Below are 20,583 nucleotides of genomic sequence, written 5' to 3'. Positions count from 1 at the left end.
AATGGAGAGAAACAGGTTTTTTTGTTTGTTGGCCAACTAAGAAACAAGAACTAACTCTACAGAGACAATGAACAGATAGCAGCAAGAAAGAGACTTTTTTTAGGTGTGGAATCTTGAGAGACTCATAATACAACTGATATTTCAGTTGCAAAATGAGCAAAAGGAAATTTTTACAAGTGCAATACAAAAGTATTTATAAGCACAGGAGGAGCATAGTTTGGGGGATTGTGAGCTACAGGGACATCCAAATATGGCAAGAGGGCTCCCTGGTTTCATCTCTCTAATCTGCTTCTTAACTGCTCTCAATCCATAACACCGCCATAGGTAATTTCCGGCTTCTATTAAAGTACATACAGGCCTTTTTTTTTCTTTTGGGGTCACACTCAGCATTACTCAGGGGTTACTCCTGACTCTGCACTCAGGAATTACTCCTGGCGGTGCTTGGGATGCCAGGGATTGAACCCAGGTCGGCTGCGTGCAAGGCAAATGCCCTACCTGCTGTGCTATCACTCCAGCCCCTTGTTTTTTCTTTTAATAAGAAATTTCCCAATAATTCATATATCAAATCTCACAGAAGGACTTATTATCTTTTGTCTATTTTTGTTTTTTATTTCTGGACTACACAAAGTTGTGCTTAGAGCTTAGTCCTGGATCTGTGCTCAGAGATCACTCCTGGTGGTCTCAGGGACCATACGGGGTGCCAGGATTGAATCTGAGTCCTCTGCATGTAAGATAAATGCCCCTATCCCGGGGACCCATCTTTCTGGTTTCAGGACTGTCTTTTAAGATCTTTGGTTCTTATCTTTTTTTTTTTTCCGGACAAATCAATGTGGACTAATGAAAGTGATACTATCACTGGGCCAGCTAGATCAATGTTATATTATATTGGCAGAGCCACAGTTTCCTGAGATTCTGGGGCAGCAGGAAGCCAGATGCACACACTTTATGTCTCTCTGCTTTCCCATCCAGGTTTCAGAGAGGAGAAGATTGTTTGTAGAACCAAGAGCCAGCAGGGAGCACAGAGCAGCCCTCTCCCACCTCACTGCCGGCGCACTGCTCTCTCACACCCCGGTGAAGAGATGCCTCTACCAACCATGACTCATACCATGAGGGGGCCAAAGAAGGGAGGCAGCGCTTTGTACAGAGGGAGATCCCCAAGGACTGGGAAACAACTTGTCAACACCTGTCATCATAAGATGTAACACCTTCTTGGTTTCTTCACCTTTAAGGCAGATTTGTAAAGTTTCCACAAAGGCTCATGTGGGCCCTAGTTTTGGCTCATTGCTGTAATCACAGCCCCATTCCCAAAGTTCATGGAAGAAATATTGAATGGAGTAGAAAAATGTTGAGGGAAGAAGCTACCCCATGAGCAGGTGAATTCAATCAGTGGATTGCTCTAGGCCTATCAAGTCTGAGGTGCACTTTCCCAGAATAGGAGTGGGAGTGATGAGATATAGTTCAAGGGGCTATGGTGCAGGAAGGTGGAGCTGCTACGATGGGTCTGCAGCCTTAGTTCAAGTCTCAGCTAATCCTGTAACTGCCTCCAGCAGCACCTGGGATTATAGAAATAATGCCACCACAGGTTTGAGGCACAGATATTAGAATCCCTGCTCCCTTCACTGACTGAATACAGACACCCAAGCTTACCTTTTTTAGTCTTCATTTGTCTCAATGAAAATTCTGTTAAAATTTCTCAGAGACGGGGAGAAGGCAGATGGAATAGAAAAGGGATCACTAAGAAAATGATGGTTGGAGGAACTAGTCGGGATGGGAGATGCGTGCTGAAAGTAGATAATGGACCAAACATGATGACCTCTCAGTGTCTGTGTTGCAAGCCATAATGCCCAAAACTAGAGAGTATGGGGAATATTGTCTGCCAAGTAGGCAATGGGAGGGTGGAAAGGGGGGGTATACCTGGGATACTGGTGGTGGGGAATGTGCACTGGTGGAGGGATGGGTGTTTGATCATTTGTGTGATTGTAACTCAAACATGAAAGCTTGTAACTATCTCATGGTGATTCAATAAAATAAAAAAAATTCTCAGAGAATAATAAGGACAATTCAATAATTTCTCTAGCATGGATGTTCAAATTGAATATAAACTAGAGATGGTCAGTTTGGGGAAAACCCCCAGGAAGTTTCATCATATTTGAAAAAAATTCCTGATTATTATTCATTTTGATCTGTTGCAACTATCACTTTTTTGTTACTTATTTTAAGATAATTTTTAAAATTTATTTATTTAAAATTTTATTGATTTGCATCTACCTGATGACTAGCAATGCAGAGGATTTTTTCATGTGCCTTTTGGCCATTTGTATTTTTTGTGTGTGTGAGGAAACTTCTGTTCATTTCTTCTCTCCATTTTTTGATGGGGTTGGAGGTTTTCTTCTTTTATAATTCTACCAGTGTCTTGCATATCCTGGATACTAATCCCTTATCAGATGGGTATTGGTTAAATATTCTTTCCCATTCTGTGGGCTCTTTCTGTATTTTGGTCACTGTTTCTTTTGAGGTGCAGAAGCTTCTTAGTTTGATGTAGTCCCATTTGTTTATGTTTGCTTCCACTTGCATGGTCAGTGCTGTTTCATCCTTATAGATGCAAATCTCACTTTTCTTCCATGATTTGATTCCATGGGATACATGAAAATTGCTCTGAGACCTCAGTCTCTGAGCTTTGGATATGTAAATAGGCAATTTGGCACAATGGCAAGTGGATTCTTGAAAGTCATCTGTACACAAGAACACCCTATGATAACTCTAAACAAAAGTGAGAATGAAACACACAAATAGATCTCACTAAAGTAAAACTAAACTCTAATCTCCTTAGTTAGATCCTGAAAATACTCATGTCCACTCAATCTGGAAGGGAATGTCACTGAGGACCTTCTGTTGCCAGCAGTTTTTCTTAGACATAGTTATACATATCCCATCACACTTACAAACTCCCCAACTGTCTCCTGCTTCTGATCAGAAGAGGAGGCCAATGACTTTGAGATGAAACTCAAGTTAATTATTCAACTATATGCTAATGGAAGTGTTCTGAGAAGATCCTGTTTGGTAGGTTAGATGTGTTAAGAACATTTTCAATTAAATGAGTTTATTGCGGTGTAAATCCTATAGTAAATAGAGGAGCATCTGTACAGTCGCATGCAGGATGGGTGCCAAATTAATTGTGTTTATTACCCCACCAAAACAAAACATAAGCATATTTAGGCATCAAAGCTTAGAAGAATGAAGAGGGTTTTATTTGATCATGTTTTCTTTACAGAACACCATCTGTTAAGCTGTTATGGCAACAGGGAAAATGTTATGAACCACAGACCTTCAGCTCTGAATGGGGCTGAAGTTTGTTCTTCTCATCAAAACTTCATTCACACACAAAAAAATGTTTAAGATGCTTTTAAAAATCTAGGAGCTTGCATTGTTTTTTTAGTCTAGTCAACCACTGAATGAGGTATTTGATATAATATTTCTTCTGTAATTCTGTTAATATTTTACCCCTTGATCCCATTGGAATCATTAATAACCTGAATAAACAGTGCTACAACTTTTAACTCATTGACATCCCATTTCATATAGGAATAAAAAATTGTTTTATTAATGATTATTCATCATTTCAACCTCAAAGTGAGTTAACATTTATTAAATGTTGAACATAAGCTAGACTCTGCTACCTGAAACTTTCCCGTATTGCCAGATGATCAGAACTACTGATTCCCGAGCACTTAATGAAGTTAGAGTTGCCACAGGTTTATCCCAGCTATGCTGGAGAGAGCTTCACTCATCCTTGTGTTTATTTTCACTTCATAGTATTAATTTCCTGATTATACTTAAGAAATGGGATTTTCCTGTAAGGATTAGGATTCTGTTGCCCATGTTTATGCCTATATCTAAAATAAAACCATTAAAATAAAACCTTCTTTCTAGCCATAGCCGTAGTACAGTGGGTAGGGTGCTTACCTTGCATGGGGCTGACCTGGATTTGATCCCTCGCATCTCATATGGCCTCCAAGTCCAGCCAGAGTGACCTCTGAGTGAAGAACCAGGAGTAACACCTGATCCTACTGGGTGTTGCCCCCAAACAAAAACAAACAAAAAGGAGAGAATATGCAAATAATTAAGTTAAAAACTGGTTAAAGTCGGGGAAAAGGTAGAGTTGTTCTCTAACATCTGCTCTCACACAGATGTGCACACAATGATATTCGTATTATTTTCAGCATATGTTTTCAAATAATAATGGGAGAGAAATAAAAATTCAGGCTTACCTGTCCCACAATATAATTGACGAAGTGTATAAGGAGTCATGTTTATATGTGAATGTATGCATTGTATCTAATGTTGTATAATACTGTACTTTTTTCTTAGCCTGTGAAAACCATGGTGAGTAAAATAGATTTTCTTTTGTTGATTCAACAATAAAATCTGTGGCTAGAGGGTTAGTACAGTGGGCAAGGTACTTGTCTTGTATGTGGCCAGCCTGGGCTGGCTCCTGGCACTATATATGATCTTCCAAGCTCCAACACCTGAGCACAGAGCCAGGAGTAGACCTAAGCACAGCTGTGTGTGGCCCAGGAACCCCAGTTCTACCCACCCCCAAAACTAGAATTAAAGACACTCACATTTATTAGCTGGGAGACTAGTCAGACCCACAGGTGGGGAGTACGATGGTTAACCGATGCTGAACAGTAAATGAGTTCTTTTCCTTAGAAAGACTATCTCAAACATGTCTTAGGCGTGGAAACATACTTTTTTTTAATTGTATGTTTTAATTGTATGTTCACCATGAGATATAGTTACAAGCTTTCATATTTGAGTTACAATCACACAATGATCAAACACCCATCCCTCCACCAGTATACATTTCCCACCACCAATACCTCCAGTATGGGCCCCCTTTCCCACCCTCCCCCTGCCTCCATGGCAGACAATATTACCCACACTTTCTCTCTACTTTTGGGCATTATGGCTTGTAATATAGATACTGAGAGATTATCATGTTTGGCCTTTCATCTACTTTCAGCACACATCTCCCATCCCTCCAACCATCATTTTCTTAGTGATCTCTTCTCTATTCCAGCTGCCTTCTTCCCCCCACCCTCCACCTCAGCTCATGAGGCTTCCAACTGTGGAGTAATCTTCCTGGCCCTTGCATCTACTGTTCTTAGGTGTCAGTCTCATGTTGTTTTATTTTATACTCCACAAATGAGTGCAGTCCTTGTATGTCTGTCCCTCTCTTTCTGACTCATTTCATTTAGCATGATACTGTCCATGTCTATCCACTTACAAGCAAATTTCATGACTTCATCTCTCCTAATAGCTGCATAGTATTCCCTTATGTAGATGTACCAAAGTTGGGATGGAAACATTCATAAAAACTACTTGATCCTCTAAGTGCAAATATTAATGAGCACTGTCAGTGACCCAGGGAGGAGACTGCACTGCACCAGCAGGTGTCACCAGTGTGGGCAAAGCTGCCATGCAGCAGAGTCCAAGAAGGTCAACTTAAAGACTAACCAGAATCAAGCAGATTATTCTCTTAGAACCATTTTCTCATTTGGGGGCCACACTCAGTAGTGCTCAAGAAGGTATTTCTGCCTCTGTGCTCAGAAGTGACCCCTGACAGTGCTCGGGGGACCTGGGGTTGGAGAGATACAAAGCACGCAATTTAATCTTGTTCTATATCTCCTGTTCTTCATATTTTTTTTAGTAGAAAACTGTTGAAAACACATTTAAAGGGGCTGGAGTGATAGCACAGTGGGTAGGGCGTTTGCCTTGCACGCGGCCGACCCGGGTTTGATTCCCAGCATCCCATATGGTCCCCTGAGCACCCCCAGAGATAATTCCTGAGTGCAGAGCCAGGAGTAACCCCTGTGCAGAGCCAGGTGTGACCCAAAAAGCAAAAAAAAACACATTTAAAAAGAAGAAATGGTGTCAAAATGTGAACTTTTCCATTCTTCTGATACATTGTACACCTACAGCATTCCCTTGTTCCCTACCTCAGCCAGAATACACCTATGGCACCAGAACAAGAGTCATCAACTCAAGATGAGTCTTTTAATCCTTTCATAACAAAATATAAGACCCCAAGATCCCTTAAAACTACAAATGCTAAATTGTTAGTAAGTCCTTCCATTTTATTTCTGGAGTTGGTTTAGACACATGACCTAACTGCACAGCTTAAGAAACTGGAAAACAACCAACATAAAAGTAGCCCAAAGCAGGCAGGAGGAAGAAAATAATAAACTTAGAACATAATTAATAATTTTTTTTTTGCTTTTTTGGGTCACACCCGGCGATGCACAGTGGTTACTCCTGGCTCTGCACTCAGGAACTACCCCTGGCGGTGCTCAGGGAACCATATGAGATGCTGGGAATCGAATCTGGGTCAACCATGTGCAAGGCAAATACCTTACCCGCTGTGCTATTGCTCCAGCCCCATAAATTAATAAATTGAAATGCAAAAGATTAACAGAGCTAAGAGCTGTTTCTTTAAAACTTAAAAGCTCGTTGTTTAAAACTATAAATGAGATAGATAAACCACTAGCAAGACTCAAAAAGAGAGAGAGAACCCTAATTAACCAAATCAAACATGAAAGCGGGATGTCACAATAGATACCACAAAAATTCAAAGGCTCATTAGAAATTACTTGAAACATTTGTATGCACAAAACTAGAGAATCTAGAAGAAATGGATAAGTTCTTGGATTTCCAAAACCTCCCAAGATTGAACCAAGATGATATGGAATACCGTAACAGACTTATTATTATCAAGAAAATTGAATGGTAATCAAATTCTCTAAATCAAAAAAGGCAAGGCCGCTTTTTGGACCCGGCTGTGGAAGGAGCATGATGGAGGGGCCCGAGGGAGCGCCCTCGGACCCCAAGCAGCCCACTGAACTAATTCCGGCATGGGACCAGAGACCCCACGGCGTGCTGAAGCTGTGGGACCCGGGCATCCCCCAACTCTTTTAACCTGTCTCTCTCTCAACTCCTCCCTCCTGAACACAGCGCAGGGGCCGCGGTTTTCCTGAGCGCAAAACGGAGTCGCCGATTCAGCCAAAACAGGACGTGAGCGCGCTTGCGGGAGTCCCCAGGGGGCGGGGGCGGCGACCCCCGCCCACCGCAGTTAGATACTTAAACCCACCTCCCCCACGTGTGCTTCCTTTTGGACCCGGCTGTGGAAGGAGCATGATGGAGGGGCCCGAGGGAGCGCCCTCGGACCCCAAGCAGCCCACTGAACTAATTCCGGCATGGGACCAGAGACCCCACGGCGTGCTGAAGCTGTGGGACCCGGGCATCCCCCAATTCTTTTAACCTGTCTCTCTCTCAACTCCTCCCTCCTGAACACAGCGCAGGGGCCGCGGTTTTCCTGAGCGCAAAACGGAGTCGCCGATTCAGCCAAAACAGGACGTGAGCGCGCTTGCGGGAGTCCCCAGGGGGCGGGGGCGGCGACCCCCGCCCACCGCAGTTAGATACTTAAACCCACCTCCCCCACGTGTGCTTCCTTTTGGACCCGGCTGTGGAAGGAGCATGATGGAGGGGCCCGAGGGAGCGCCCTCGGACCCCAAGCAACCCACTGAACTAATTCCGGCATGGGACCAGAGACCCCACGGCGTGCTGAAGCTGTGGGACCCGGGCATCCCCCAATTCTTTTAACCTGTCTCTCTCTCAACTCCTCCCTCCTGAACACAGCGCAGGGGCCGCGGTTTTCCTGAGCGCAAAACGGAGACGCCGAGCCTCTCTCTAGGTTTCTCCATCTTATGAGCACCATAAAAGGGTAAAAGTTTATAGTGATGTTATTTCTGGTTGTACTTTCCCTGGACTTTATACAGAAACCCAAAACCGCGCGGCCGCGGCAGCGGCCGCGCGACTTAATGTCATCTTAGTATGAGCAATATGTAATGGTTCCTTTCTAATGGGGCGGACTTTTGTGGGAGATCCTAATAGTAAGTCTGTTGCTGAAATATTGAAGGCAATCAAAGTGGTAGCCATCTCACTAGACTGAACTAAGCTATATCCCCACGCCGGCTGAGAAGAAATTTTCTTCTTTCTCGGGAAGAAACGCGGTGTGTCATCAACTACAGTGTGATGCCCATTAAGCAAACAGACCTGGTGGCGTGGGAATGGGATATAAGGGGAAAAATTATGTACAAGGAACAGCGGGACGCTGGTGGAATCTCGAGCCGGAGCCGACACCAGCGCAAGACCGTCGGTTCCAGAGACTGCTTGCAGATACTCTACAAGTCTATCAACTAAGCCAGAGCCCCACGCCTGCTGATGACGGGAAATAACCATCCTTTTCGGTTTTTTTTTCCCTTGTCAGGCAGCGTGGCGATTACTAAAACAGGCGTGAACTCGGTGGCGCGGGGCAAGGGGGAAAAAGAAAAACTATGTAACAAACAGCGGGACTTAATATCTCTATATTCTTAGCAATGGAGAACTATCAAATGCCTCCTTGGCAATAGGACTGCTTTTCTTTTTTGGGGGAAACCCCAACAACGGTAGTGAGTTGTATGTTGAAACATGGAATGTAATCGAAATAAGGCGTAAACGAAGTGAAACATATCATGTGCAAGGGTTGGGACTGGGGAGGTGGGAGGGGGCGGCAGGTATACTGGGGGGGTTGGTGATGGAAGATGGGCACTGGTGAAGTGAAGGGTGTTTGAGAACTGTATAACCGACATAATCCTGAGAACTATGTAACCCTCCACATGGTGATTCAATAAAATTTAAAAAAAAAAAAAAAAAAAAAAAAAAGGCAAGGCCCAGATGGATTCATTAATGAGCTATTTAAATCTTTATTTTTTATTTTTTTCTTTTTTGGGGGTCACACCCAGCGATGCACAGGGGTTACTCCTGGCTCTGCACTCAGGAATTACTCCTGGAGGTACTCGGGGGACCATATGGGATGCTGGGATTCAAACCTGGGTTGGCCGCATACAAGGCAAATGCCCGATCTGCTGTGCTATCGCTCCAGCCTCATCTCTCTCAAATCTTTAAACAAGACCAACTTCCAATCCTTTTCAAGCTCTTTCATGAAATTGAAGAAACAGAAACACTCCCAGTTTTATAAAGCAAACATTACCATGGTGCCAAAAGCTTAAAGAAACCACGCATCAAAAAAAGGAGAATTATAGACCAATTCTCTGATGAATAAAGATGCAAAGGTCCTAAAATAAACTACTAGAACCCAAAAACTCATCAAAAAGATGAGTTTAGTGAGTGAGTTTATGAAGATAAGTGCTTCATGAACAAATAGCACTTATCCCTGTAGTCCCCGTAAGGATACCATGATATTTTTCAAAGAAATAGATCAAAAACTCCTGAAATTCATATAGAACAATACTCTCCCCATGCTCATGGCCGCTCTCCACATGCTCGGTCTGAGCCTCACACTAGAGTGAACCTTTGCCTGGACTGCAGCCGCATTTGTGTAACTGTAGCCACGTGACACTTCATAGGACAGACCCCACCCATACTCCAAAGTACTGTACCACATTTGATGGAATTCAAAGTAGGAGGCAATCAACCTTAGAGGGAAATGTTTTATTATTTCATTTCTTCTTTGGGGCAGGGATTGGGGTTCGGGATGGAAACACCAAAAATATAGTGGTGGAAAGGTGTAATGGTGGTGGGATTGGTGTTTGAATATTAAATGTAATCAAGTATTGTGAACTACTTTATAAAATAAAAAAAATGTCTAAAAATCCAACCCCATCAAAAAATGGGGAGAAGATATCAATAGAAACTTCCTCAAAGAAGAAATGTAAATGGCCAAAAGACATATAAAAACATGCTCCATTTCTCTAATCATCAGGGAAATGCAAATCTAAACAACGATGATATATCACCTCACACCACAGAGATTGGCACATATCAAAACTAACAACACAGCTAGTGTTGGCATGGATGCAGGGAAAAAGAATTCCTCATTCACTGCTAAGGGGAATGTTGACTTGTTTAGTCCTTTTGTAAAGCAATATGGTCATTTTCCAAAAAACTAGGAATTGAGATATTTTTTAAAAATATATCCCCAGAAATTCCACTCTTAGAAATATACACCCAGGGCCCAAAAGTACAATGCAGAAAAGACATCTGCACTCTTATATTCCTTGCAGCACTGTTCACAATAACCAGAATGTGGAATTAACCCAAATGTCCAAGAACATTACTGAATAAAGAAAGTATGGTACATATACAAAATGGAATACTACTTAGCCCTAAGAAAAGATTGAAGTCATACAATTTGCTGCTACATGGATAGATCTGGAGCATATCATGTTGAATGAAACAAGTCAGAGGGAGAATAACAGACTCAGAATGATTTCTCTCATATGTGGGATATAAAGAAACTTAGTAGGGGAATATCAAATGTCCAAAGGCACTAGAAATGAAGAGCAAGAGGACTGGTCTTTAGCAGAAAGCTTGGCACTGGGGCAGGGGTGTCTGTGTGTTGGGGGTGGAAGAAGAGTATAAATGAAGAGAACAGTAGGTTGATGGTGGAAGGAAAATCTGGAGGCAAGCTGGGGGAGTTGGAGGGAAACTGGAGACTGGTGGAAAGTAGTGGACACTGGTGAAGGGATTGGTATTGGGTCATTGTACACCTGAAACTCAATCATAAATATCTTTGTAACTTTGTAATTCACAGTGATTTAGTTAGGTTTTTTTGGAGGGGGTCACACCTGGCTCTGCACTCAGGAACTACCCCTGGCGGTGCTCAGGGGACCATATGGGATGCTGGGAATCAAACCTGGGTCGGCTGCATGCAAGGGAAACATCCTACCCGCTGTTCTATTGCTCCAGCCCCACACAGTGATTTAGTTTAAAAAATAAATAATAAAGTTGAAAAAAGAGTAAGTAAACAAGATTTACTTTGTTGGATAGAGGTGGTTTATCTTGTAATTTGTGCTTTGTAAAACTAAACTTCCCTTAAGTTTTAGCATTAAATATGTTACTGTCACTGTCATCCCATTGCTCATCGATTTGCTCAAGCGGGCACCAATTATGTCTCCATCGTGAGACTCGTCATTACTGTTTTTGGCATATCGAATACGCCACAGGTAGCTTGCCAGGCTCTGCCGTGCAGACGAGATACTCTTGGTAGCTTGCCGGGCTCTCCAAAAGGGGCGAGAAATCTAACCCGGGTCGGCTGCGTGCAAGGCAAACACCCTACCGCTGTGCTATGTTTATGGAATAATTTTAAAGGTCATAATTGTTAAGAACAGAGGGAACCTGCACTGAGGTTCACACATCTGTGAATGTGGCTATCACAGTATGAAACAGAGCAGACACTGGGCTTTTGTGGCCAGTTCACTGGCACACTTCTCACTGGCTGTGGGATCTGGGGAGTAACTCACCCACTATAGCTCTGCTTCCTGCTTCCTAAGGCGAAGGAACTAAATGACACAACTCCTCCTATCATTTCCAATATAAGCTTCTTTTACTAAAATATTCTTATTCCAAAAGAAATTATTTCATTTTCATTTCTACAAATCTTTTACCAAATTAGATCGATTTCTCCGATATGGGTTCGCAAAAAAAAAAAAAAAGATGTACAACTTTAAGTCTCTCACTCTCACCTGTTTATCATGCATACAAAAAGTATCTCTTAATAACCCTTCCTGGGCTTGGAAATAGATTCTTACTATGCTTTTTCACTTTCTGAATTTCTAAGAATAGGGCATATGTGAGATTAAAATAAGCTCACCAACCACAGTCAGACTTTGCCTATTGTTTTTTTTCCCTGCAGCTAGCTAGCTCTTGATACATAACCTCGGAAAACCATTTAAAGAAATAAAATGCTCTCTCCTTGTTCCGGCTTCTTTGTGTAGATAATGACAAGGTTCTATAAAAAGGCATATTCAATGAACTGTGATCGGCTTTGAGTTTTCTTTTTCAGTTTTGGTTTCCTTCTAATGTACATTGTAACAGAACAGACACAAGAATTCTCATCTAAGTTCAAAGCCAAAACAAACGATCAGGTTACACCTGTTTGGCTTATACTACCTTGGAAACCACTGACTCCATTTTCCTGAGCTTAAAACACTGGTTCCCTCACAGGGAAAGAACATAATCAGTTAATGATTGTTTTAATCGAATGAGCAACTGGCCGGATCTCTTCTTTATCTCCACATCTGAGTCTAGAGGTAAGTTTGACTTATTTCTCTTATGATAGGATTTGTTTATTTAGTGACATTTCAGTAGCAGAGTAGCCAGTCATTCTCTTTACAGAAAGTTTCAGTGAGCGAAAAAATTCTAATTATTAAAAACCCTAATATACAACTGTTCAGTGTTATATTATATCACAGATGCTTTCTCAGGAGGAGATTCCTCTAAATAAAAATGACCAACTTGGAATGTGGCACTAACGAGGGCTTTGGGAGACTGTGGCAATTCCGATTTCTGGGTCCCAGCAAGTATGGGTGGATGAGAAGGAACAGGACAATGAAGGCAGAGCTTAGCAGGGCCCTTGCTGTGTTTGGGGATCAGCTCACCCCTGTTCCTAAGAGGGATTCCTTTGCCTTGACGGAGACAGGAAAAGACAGCACCAGGCGAGTGTTGGATGGTGTGGCTGCTGTTCTAGGCAGCACCTTTCATGGACCCTCAGTGCAACTTTTTTTTTTTTAGTAGGTTGTTATTTATGTGTAACACCTAAAATATTAGAAATAAAATTTATATCTATACACTAGTATATAGACTCATGACCCTTGTGCAAGCCTGCTTGTTCACAGAAGATAAAGTAAACATTCACTGTCACTGTCACTGTCATCCCGTTGTTCATCAATTTGCTCGAGCGGGCACCAGTAACGTCTCCATTGTGAGACTTGTTACTGTTTTTGGCATATCGAATACACCATGGGGAGCTTGCCAGGCTCTGCTGTGCGAGCAGGATAGTTTTGGTAGCTTGCCGGCTAATAAAGTGTTTTTGCTGGAATTGGATCTTGACTTATTAGGAGATGATATGGATGCAGCAGCCTGGAACCTTTAGAGTTAGGCCTGCCAGCCATTGGGAGGGGTTTCCCACCATTGATCTCACCCAGTCAGTCTATTCGCAGGGTTTATCGACTCTGCACCCTCACTACTGCTTCTGGTTTTCTCCTCAGCACACTCATCACGTGTACTTTTCTGAGGGGTTCAGATCATTAAAGACCTTCAGCTTAGTTCCATCAGGATGTTATATACATCGAGGGGGCAGCAAACCCTTTCCTTAGAGGACGAGATGAAGAATACTTTAGGGTTGGAAGGCCAGACCAATTTTGTCACAACTGCTGAACTCAGCTGATCTGACAGCAGCCACAGGCAGTAGGAAGCAAACTGGCATGGCTGTGTCCCCCAAAAGCTATTTACAAAACAGGTGGTGGACGGATTTGGTTAGGAAGTTGCCCAACTCTGAAAATGTTAATGCTGAAGGACAATGAAGGCAGAGCTTAGCACTATTCTGAAAGCACTATGGAAGTGTAGTATTTTAGAAGTGAGAATGGGGTTAGGGCATGCCCGGTAGTGCTTAGGGGCTACTCCTGAGTGTGTGTTATATGTGAACCCCGGCCTTACTCAAAGAACCTTAATTTTCAGCTCCTGAGCCAGTGCTGTTTTCAATTCACACACACCACACCACATAAACCTCCCAATGATCCTGGAGAACGTAACAAAAGACTTTCAGGAGCTAAAAATTGCTGGTTGAAAAACATTTTGCACTGGGAACTTTCCAGACGGGCCAGCACTAAGACTGAAATGCCTTGCATTCAAACAAGAGGGTAGAGTATCTACAAACATCAGTGGGCATAGCATGCCTGGAACGTGGAAAGAGACCTTGGAGAGGAAGTTCTTTACCCTTAGGAATTAAATGAATTGTGTGCCAGCTAGGATAGTTATTAATGAATCCAAAAACGCAGTTCTCTTGGGAGAGCTGGGGTCCAAGCTTACAGGACCTGGATTTCGCTGCTGCATTTCCTACTGCTTATTCCGAGTTATCAGTGAACCTCCTTGAGTTTTAGTTTTTCATCTCTAAACTAAGGGTTACACCTCACATACTGCCTGCTGCAGATGTAGGAGGTGAAGGTTAGTTTTTGTGCTGTGAAATGCTTTAGGAATGGTTGTGGTTATTACTAAGAAGTGGGGAAAAAAGGAACTAGAGACACTGCAGGTAAAATGCTGGCTTGCACTTGGCCCATCTCAGTTCTACCCATGGCACCACATATGGTTTTCCAAACTCCACCAAGAATGATCCCTGAGCACAGAGCCAGGAGTAAGCCCTGAGCACTGCTGGGTGTGCTTCCACAACCCCCACATGCCCACCAAATTGAAAGTAGCTGGGTTTGGAGGATAATGCCCTTGTTTCTGGAGGCCTCCCATAGGTGCTCCAGGTTCTTGAGGGCCACAGTGATTCTAATCCCACCAGGCTGTTTGTTTGATGTAAGGACCCACAGATGTGCTGCTCAGGGTCCATGGTGCCGCTCAGGTCCCAAGCGTTCTTGGTGACCATGCTCAGGGGGCCATATAGTGTTGGACATCCAAGTCAGGGTCTCTCACACACTAGGCACATGTTCCACTCCTTGAGTGATCTCCCCAGCCTAATAATGTCTTTTTTCAGGCATGTCACTGGTGCTATACAAAGAAACTGGAAGTTGGGTGTGATTATAAGTCCCCAGCTTCTGGCTCTGCCACAGTCTTGGGGGTCATGCCTGTGTCCATTCAGAGCACAGTGGGCAGAGGAGAGTAGCTTGTTCACTGGGACCTTGACCACACAGCTGGAGGCTCCTGTGCAGAAGCTGCTGCTGCCTGGAGAAAGCTCACCTGGCAAAACCAGGACGACAGGTGGGGTGTGATCAGTCCTAAGGGGCCAACTGAAAATTTATTCTGAAAGCACTATGGAAGTGTAGTATTTTGGAGGTGAGAGTGGGGTTAGGGCATGCCTGGTAGTGCTTAGGGGCTACTCCTGGGTGTGTGTTAGGTGTGAACCCCGGCCTTACTCAAAGGACCATATGCAGTGCCAGGTATCAAACCAGGGTCAGCTGCAACCATTGTGTATTAAGCAAAAGAATAACAGAACTAAATATTTAAATATAGTGGCTAACTGAAGGATGGATTTCAAGAGTGGATTCCTGGGACATCTCACACTTGTTTTTCCAAGAGATGAAACAGGATGGTCTGGGTCTTAGGTCCAGCCAGGAGCTGGATGAAGTGAGCAGATGAGGGAGTTAAATGGATGACAGTGCACTACTAACCAGATGAAAGGAGGGCATGAAGCTGGACATAGACTGAGGTTGCTCTATATTTCCGGGAAAGTTTCTGAATGAGAGGCTATGTCCCCACTAATTACTGAATTTTGCAATGTTTAGACTAGTTGTGCAATGGTGATCTGTCTAGGTACTACCTGGATTGCCAGATAAAACAAAGCTATTTCCACGAAATTTAGATTTCAATTAATGAAAAAATATTTAGTATAAGTAACTCCAAATACCAGATGGCTTACATATACTAAGAATATTTATCTGAAATTCAAACTGAATATTCTACAATATTATTTGGTCAGACTGCCAGTCCTAGCCCCAACTCTTACAGAATACATCACCTATATAGATAGGATCTATATAGATAGAATATAAATACATGACTATGCTATAAAACAGCAAAGAATAAGAGTCAATTTAATGAATACTCAAAATGGGTGGGGGAGATTGTACAGTGGGCAGGAGGATCCAGGTTTGATTCCCAGTACCCCATCTGCTCCCCTGAACCCCACCAGGAATGATTACCTGAGCACAGAGACAGGAGTAAGCCCTGAGCACCTCTGGGTGTTGCCGAAAAAAATGCAAAGAGGAAAAAAGGGGGCAGAAAATTGGGGAAAAAACTCAAAAGAATCTTATTTGGGGGAGACAGTTGTTTAAAGCATCTCTGATTCAGGTGGAGAGGATGAGAGCATTGGAGTTGATAGAAACAAAATAAATACTGTGTCTACAGCAGCAACTGAAGGGGAGGATCAGTGAGTTCTGGAGTTCAGTGTATCATGGCAATGTGCAAGATGAAGTTGGAGACATGGGCACCAAACCAAGACATTTTTTACTTCTATTTTCATCCTAACTGCAATAGAAAATCATGCTATGGATTTGAGAAATGAGATACTGTATTTGTAAATGTTAATGTGGTTATGGAACGAATGACATTGAGCAAATCAGGAGAAAAATGGAGCAATAAACACAGATGATAGTAGCCTAGAGTGTTCGCAGTTCAAGAGTTAAAAAAATTAGGGGCTGGAGAGATAGCACAGCGGGTAGGGCGTTTGCCTTGCACGCTGCTGACCCGGGTTCAAATCCCAGCATCCCATATGGTCCCCTGAGCACGGCCAGGGGTAATTCCTGAGTGCAGAGCCAGGAGTAACCCCTGTGCATCGCCAGGTGTGACCCAAAAAGCAAAAAAAAAAAAAAAAGAGTTAAAAAAATTAGTATATATTTCACAGGTAAGAATTTGGACCTTGGATGCAGACTGGAGGAAGGTTTTGAGCAGAGAGAAGATTAAGGAAGTGTCCAAGTTTGTAGTTTCAAAACTTGGGTGGATGGTGGTACCCTTTACTGAAGTAGAGAGCATTGAGGGACTAGGAGTACTTATTGGAGATGGAGTCAGTGATAACAAGAGTTTACTTTGGACTTTGTTTTCTTTGGGGGGTTGGGTCGGGGTAGGGGGTGGATACCAGGCAGTGCCCAAGGCTTACCCCTGGCTCTGCACTCAGGAGGGTCATCTCTGGTGAGATGCAGGGAACCATGTGAGGTGCTGGAGATCAAACCAGCATGAAAAGCAAGTACCTTCCTTACCCACTGTGTTATCACTCTAGTCCCACTTCGGAGTTTTAAATTTTGTGAGGACATGCTAGTGGAAAGGACAAGGAGATCAGCTGGAGCTCAGAAATGACAGATCTGGCCTGAAGATTGAGAATTTAGTGACCCATTAATGTAGAGATAAGAAATACCAGAAAGGATTCATCATCTGATTTTCATACATGGCAGTGCATACTTATTTACCTTGTAAATCTTTTTTTAATTATAAAACATACATGTATCAAACAGTAATAGTGCTTTAATGGCTTAGTATCTTTTCAGCATTTTGTACATTCTCATGAAGATATGGTCAATAAAAAAACTATGAAAAAAATTATAGAATGATGCTGATGAGCAGTATTATTTTGCTATTCTTCATTTCTGCTTCTGCTCCCTATGTAAATAATTACGTTTTCAGATAATTCTGACCTCTTTTGGGGACTTTGGGGCTTGGGTCACGCCCGGGGCTATTTCTGGTCAGGTGCTTAAAAATTACCTCCTGTGGTACTGGGAGACTGTGGGGATCATATACAATGCTGGAAGATAACTTAGTCAAGGTCACATGCAAAGTGCTGGGAAACAATTAAAATTCAAGTGGAAGATACTCCCACCCCCAGGGGCTCCTGTTTGTAGTCCTGGAGCACTTTCAAGGTGGCCAGCATCCCTGGGCACTATAAGCACCACATCCTCAGGCCCCAGCATTTAATCACCAGCACAGTTAGCCAAGTCTTGCCAGAATTTCTTAAATACTGCTTGAAAATTCCCCCATGTATCAAAAACAAACAAACAAAAAAACCCAAAATAACCTAACAATTCTTTCACAGAATTTTTGTGAAGTCAGCAAAAAATTTAAAATTAACTGAGTTATCAAATGAAATACTTAATCTGACATTTGGTAACATCAGTCTTGTGATTTTATTCAAAGATTAAAGTCTGCTGTTCTTAACTGTCTGGACCCACCCATACCTTTCTCCCTTCTTTAAAATGCTCAACAGAGTACATGCAAATGTTTTGTAACATTACATAAATACCCCGTAAGAAATATGAACAGATGTCCAATGACACGTCATAGGAAACACAATGCCTTTCTCTCTTTCTGTTTAATCTCTGAGACTTTGTCTTGATAATTCATGGGAGCAATAATCTATCAGATGGATTTAAGAACCCTTTCTATTTAATACAATTTTGTTTGTATTCTGAAAACCAAGGACACTGAAGCATTTACTTCCCGTTGAATGGAGCACTGTGTACATATACCTTTGTCTTCTCTCAAAGTACATTGTACCCTCTTTGAGCTCCTGGGGTTCTCCAGACCTGCAGGCTCACTTCGAGATAATGGAAACTGCTTTCACAGGTGCACTGTTGGAACAACGTAGCATTTTCCATAACCCCCAGGTTCCCTTCACACTGTTAACATTTTGAATGAGTATACTGGATCAAGCAAGCAGTAACTTTTAAAATGGGAAACAAGATCTGAAACAAAGATTGTTTTTTTCTGTTTGTTTTGAATCAGAGAATTCTAACCCACATAAAGCCCCAGTATTTCTCAGCTGGGGAATTTCCCCCATTTGGGTACATTTGGAAATATCTGGAGACATCGTTTGCAGTTGTCACAAGAAAGTGGGGTGTAGTGTGGCTCTCATCTAGCTGGTAGGGGACAAGGATACTGCTAAACATCCTGTAATGCTCAGGATAGTTGCTACAACAAAGAATTATCCAGCCCAAAATGTCAGAGGCAATTACTGCTCAAAATATGTTTTAGATTAATGGTGATTGGATTTCAACTCTGATTTTATTTTGTGATCTTTGAAAATGGCTTCTTTTTTCAAGTCTACTTTCTCAGTTTAGAAAACAAAACAACCAAAATCATAGCAGACAAAACAGAAACAAAAATCCACCTTTTCTCAGACTGGGATATTAACTCAAAGGGCTGGAGCACTGGATTCACATGTTGGAGTCCTGAGTGCTACTGCAGTGACCCTGAGCACTGAGACAGCAGGAGCCCCAGTGCAGTTAGGTATGATCCCCTAATACTCTCCTGCAAAAAACAACCCCCCACATTTTTCAGGGTGGTTGTGTGGGACCATCTCAAGAACGCTGAATAAAAAGTGATGAGCCCAAAGTAAACCCAACAAACAAAAATCAGGGTCCACTGTAATGAGTCTGAAAATAAATGTAGTGGCAGGATTATGGGAGGAATTTCAGCAGGGACTAGGTGACCAACCCAAAAGATATTCAGAGGAATCCCAAGAACCTGGTGAGCTAGTGCAAGGGATTTGAGGGAAGCATTCAGGACCAGTACAGGATTCCCAACATGAATGGTTGGGTATTGGTCAGTTAGTAAATATGCACTGCACTGTAGTCCCGTTGTTCATCGATTTGCTCAAGCAGGCACCAGTAACATCTCCATTGTGAGACTTGTTACTGTTTTTGGCATATTGAATATATCACGGGTAGCTTTCCAGGCTCTGCCATGAGGGTGGGATACTCTCGGTAGTGTGTCGGGCTCTCTGAGAGGGACAGAGGAATTGAACGATGGTTGGCTGTGTGCAAGGCAAATGCCCTATCTGCTATCATTCCTGTCCAATTGGTAAATATAAGGAAATTAAAGGGCAGGGTAGATAATAAATTCAGTTATAGATATGTCTAGTTTTATAGCCATGGACATATTTAGATAAGAATGAGGAGTCATCTAGGGAAGAGACTTGAATATTGGAGAACTGAAGTTGAACCTACAGAAATGAATGAGATTTTTTAGAGTATGAGAAAAGGGTATAGAGCTTCAAAACTCAAAGAAAATACAAGTCACATAGTCAAGAGGAACAGAAAAGAAAAATAAGGTAGAATGATACGCAAGTCTAATTGAGTTTCACATTAAGCAACAAATTAGTTTATTACAGAAAACTAAACCTAGGTGGCCCAACTGTCAAGATTTGATAGCTAAGCGATAATGCTAATTTGAGCATAAAAAGGTAAGCACAAGAGCAGACAGAAAAACTAGACTGAGTTGTGAAGAAAAGAATGGTCAAAGTACAATAAATTAGGGTTAGAGGAAGAATGAGAAGTTGTCAGAGAAATCAACTATGAAGATTTCCTCACTATAAATCAGGTATTCTGGGAGAAAGGGAAGAAAGTAGAGACTGAAGCTATCGAATGTAGAAAGGGAAAACAAATGAGATGATCATTTTAAGGCAAAGCTACCTCTCACTGCAAATTAGGCATGAAAATAAGTCTGGAGGGGTGAGGGGGTACGAGTTGCAGGCTATTTATAGTAGAGATGTAAGGATTTTGCCAATCATGGATGTTTGAAAGTGGGATAGGGTGTGTGATGACTAACCAGTTCCAAGCTAATCTGGGGATGGGCAACCCAGACATGCTAACACATGTGAAAGGGAGAAGCATGTCCTATGGGATTCCTAGATAGCACTTAAATGCCAAGAATTGCAGAAACTGGGGCCTGAGATAGGGCTCAAGTGGTAAAGCACATAGCTAACATGTGTGAAGTCCTCAGTTCAATCCTTGGCACTGAACCCCAAGGGCTACTGGTGTGCTCCTTCTACAAAAGAACCGAGAGGGTTGGAGCAATAGCACAGCTGGGAGGGTGCTTGCCTTGCATGCATTGACAATCCCTGAGACCAGAGCCAGTAGTCCCCACCGCACCCCTAGTGCCATCCCCCAAAATAAATCCCCCAGAAACCAGTTTATCTTTTATAATCCCACACTGAATAAGAGAACAGAAATTGTCAACAGAATAGAAATTTTTCTTTTT

General features: G+C 42.5%; 1 protein-coding gene across 1 annotated transcript in view; it reads right to left on the bottom strand.

The window, feature by feature from the left end:
* Positions 1 to 4,043, bottom strand: part of C4H6orf163 (chromosome 4 C6orf163 homolog) — a 53,089-nt gene extending 49,046 nt beyond the window's left edge. The window contains exon 1 of the mRNA XM_055136712.1: positions 3,964 to 4,043. Coding sequence (XP_054992687.1) covers positions 3,964 to 3,970 — 7 coding nt within the window. The 5' untranslated portion in view covers positions 3,971 to 4,043. The remainder of the gene's footprint in view (positions 1 to 3,963) is intronic.
* Positions 4,044 to 20,583: the final 16,540 nt, after the last annotated feature.

The sequence above is a fragment of the Sorex araneus genome, chromosome 4 (genome assembly GCF_027595985.1).
Source record: "Sorex araneus isolate mSorAra2 chromosome 4, mSorAra2.pri, whole genome shotgun sequence".
NCBI lineage: Eukaryota > Metazoa > Chordata > Mammalia > Eulipotyphla > Soricidae > Sorex > Sorex araneus.
Note: the sequence above shows the minus strand (reverse complement) of the source record. Positions and strands in the feature narration are given on the sequence as shown.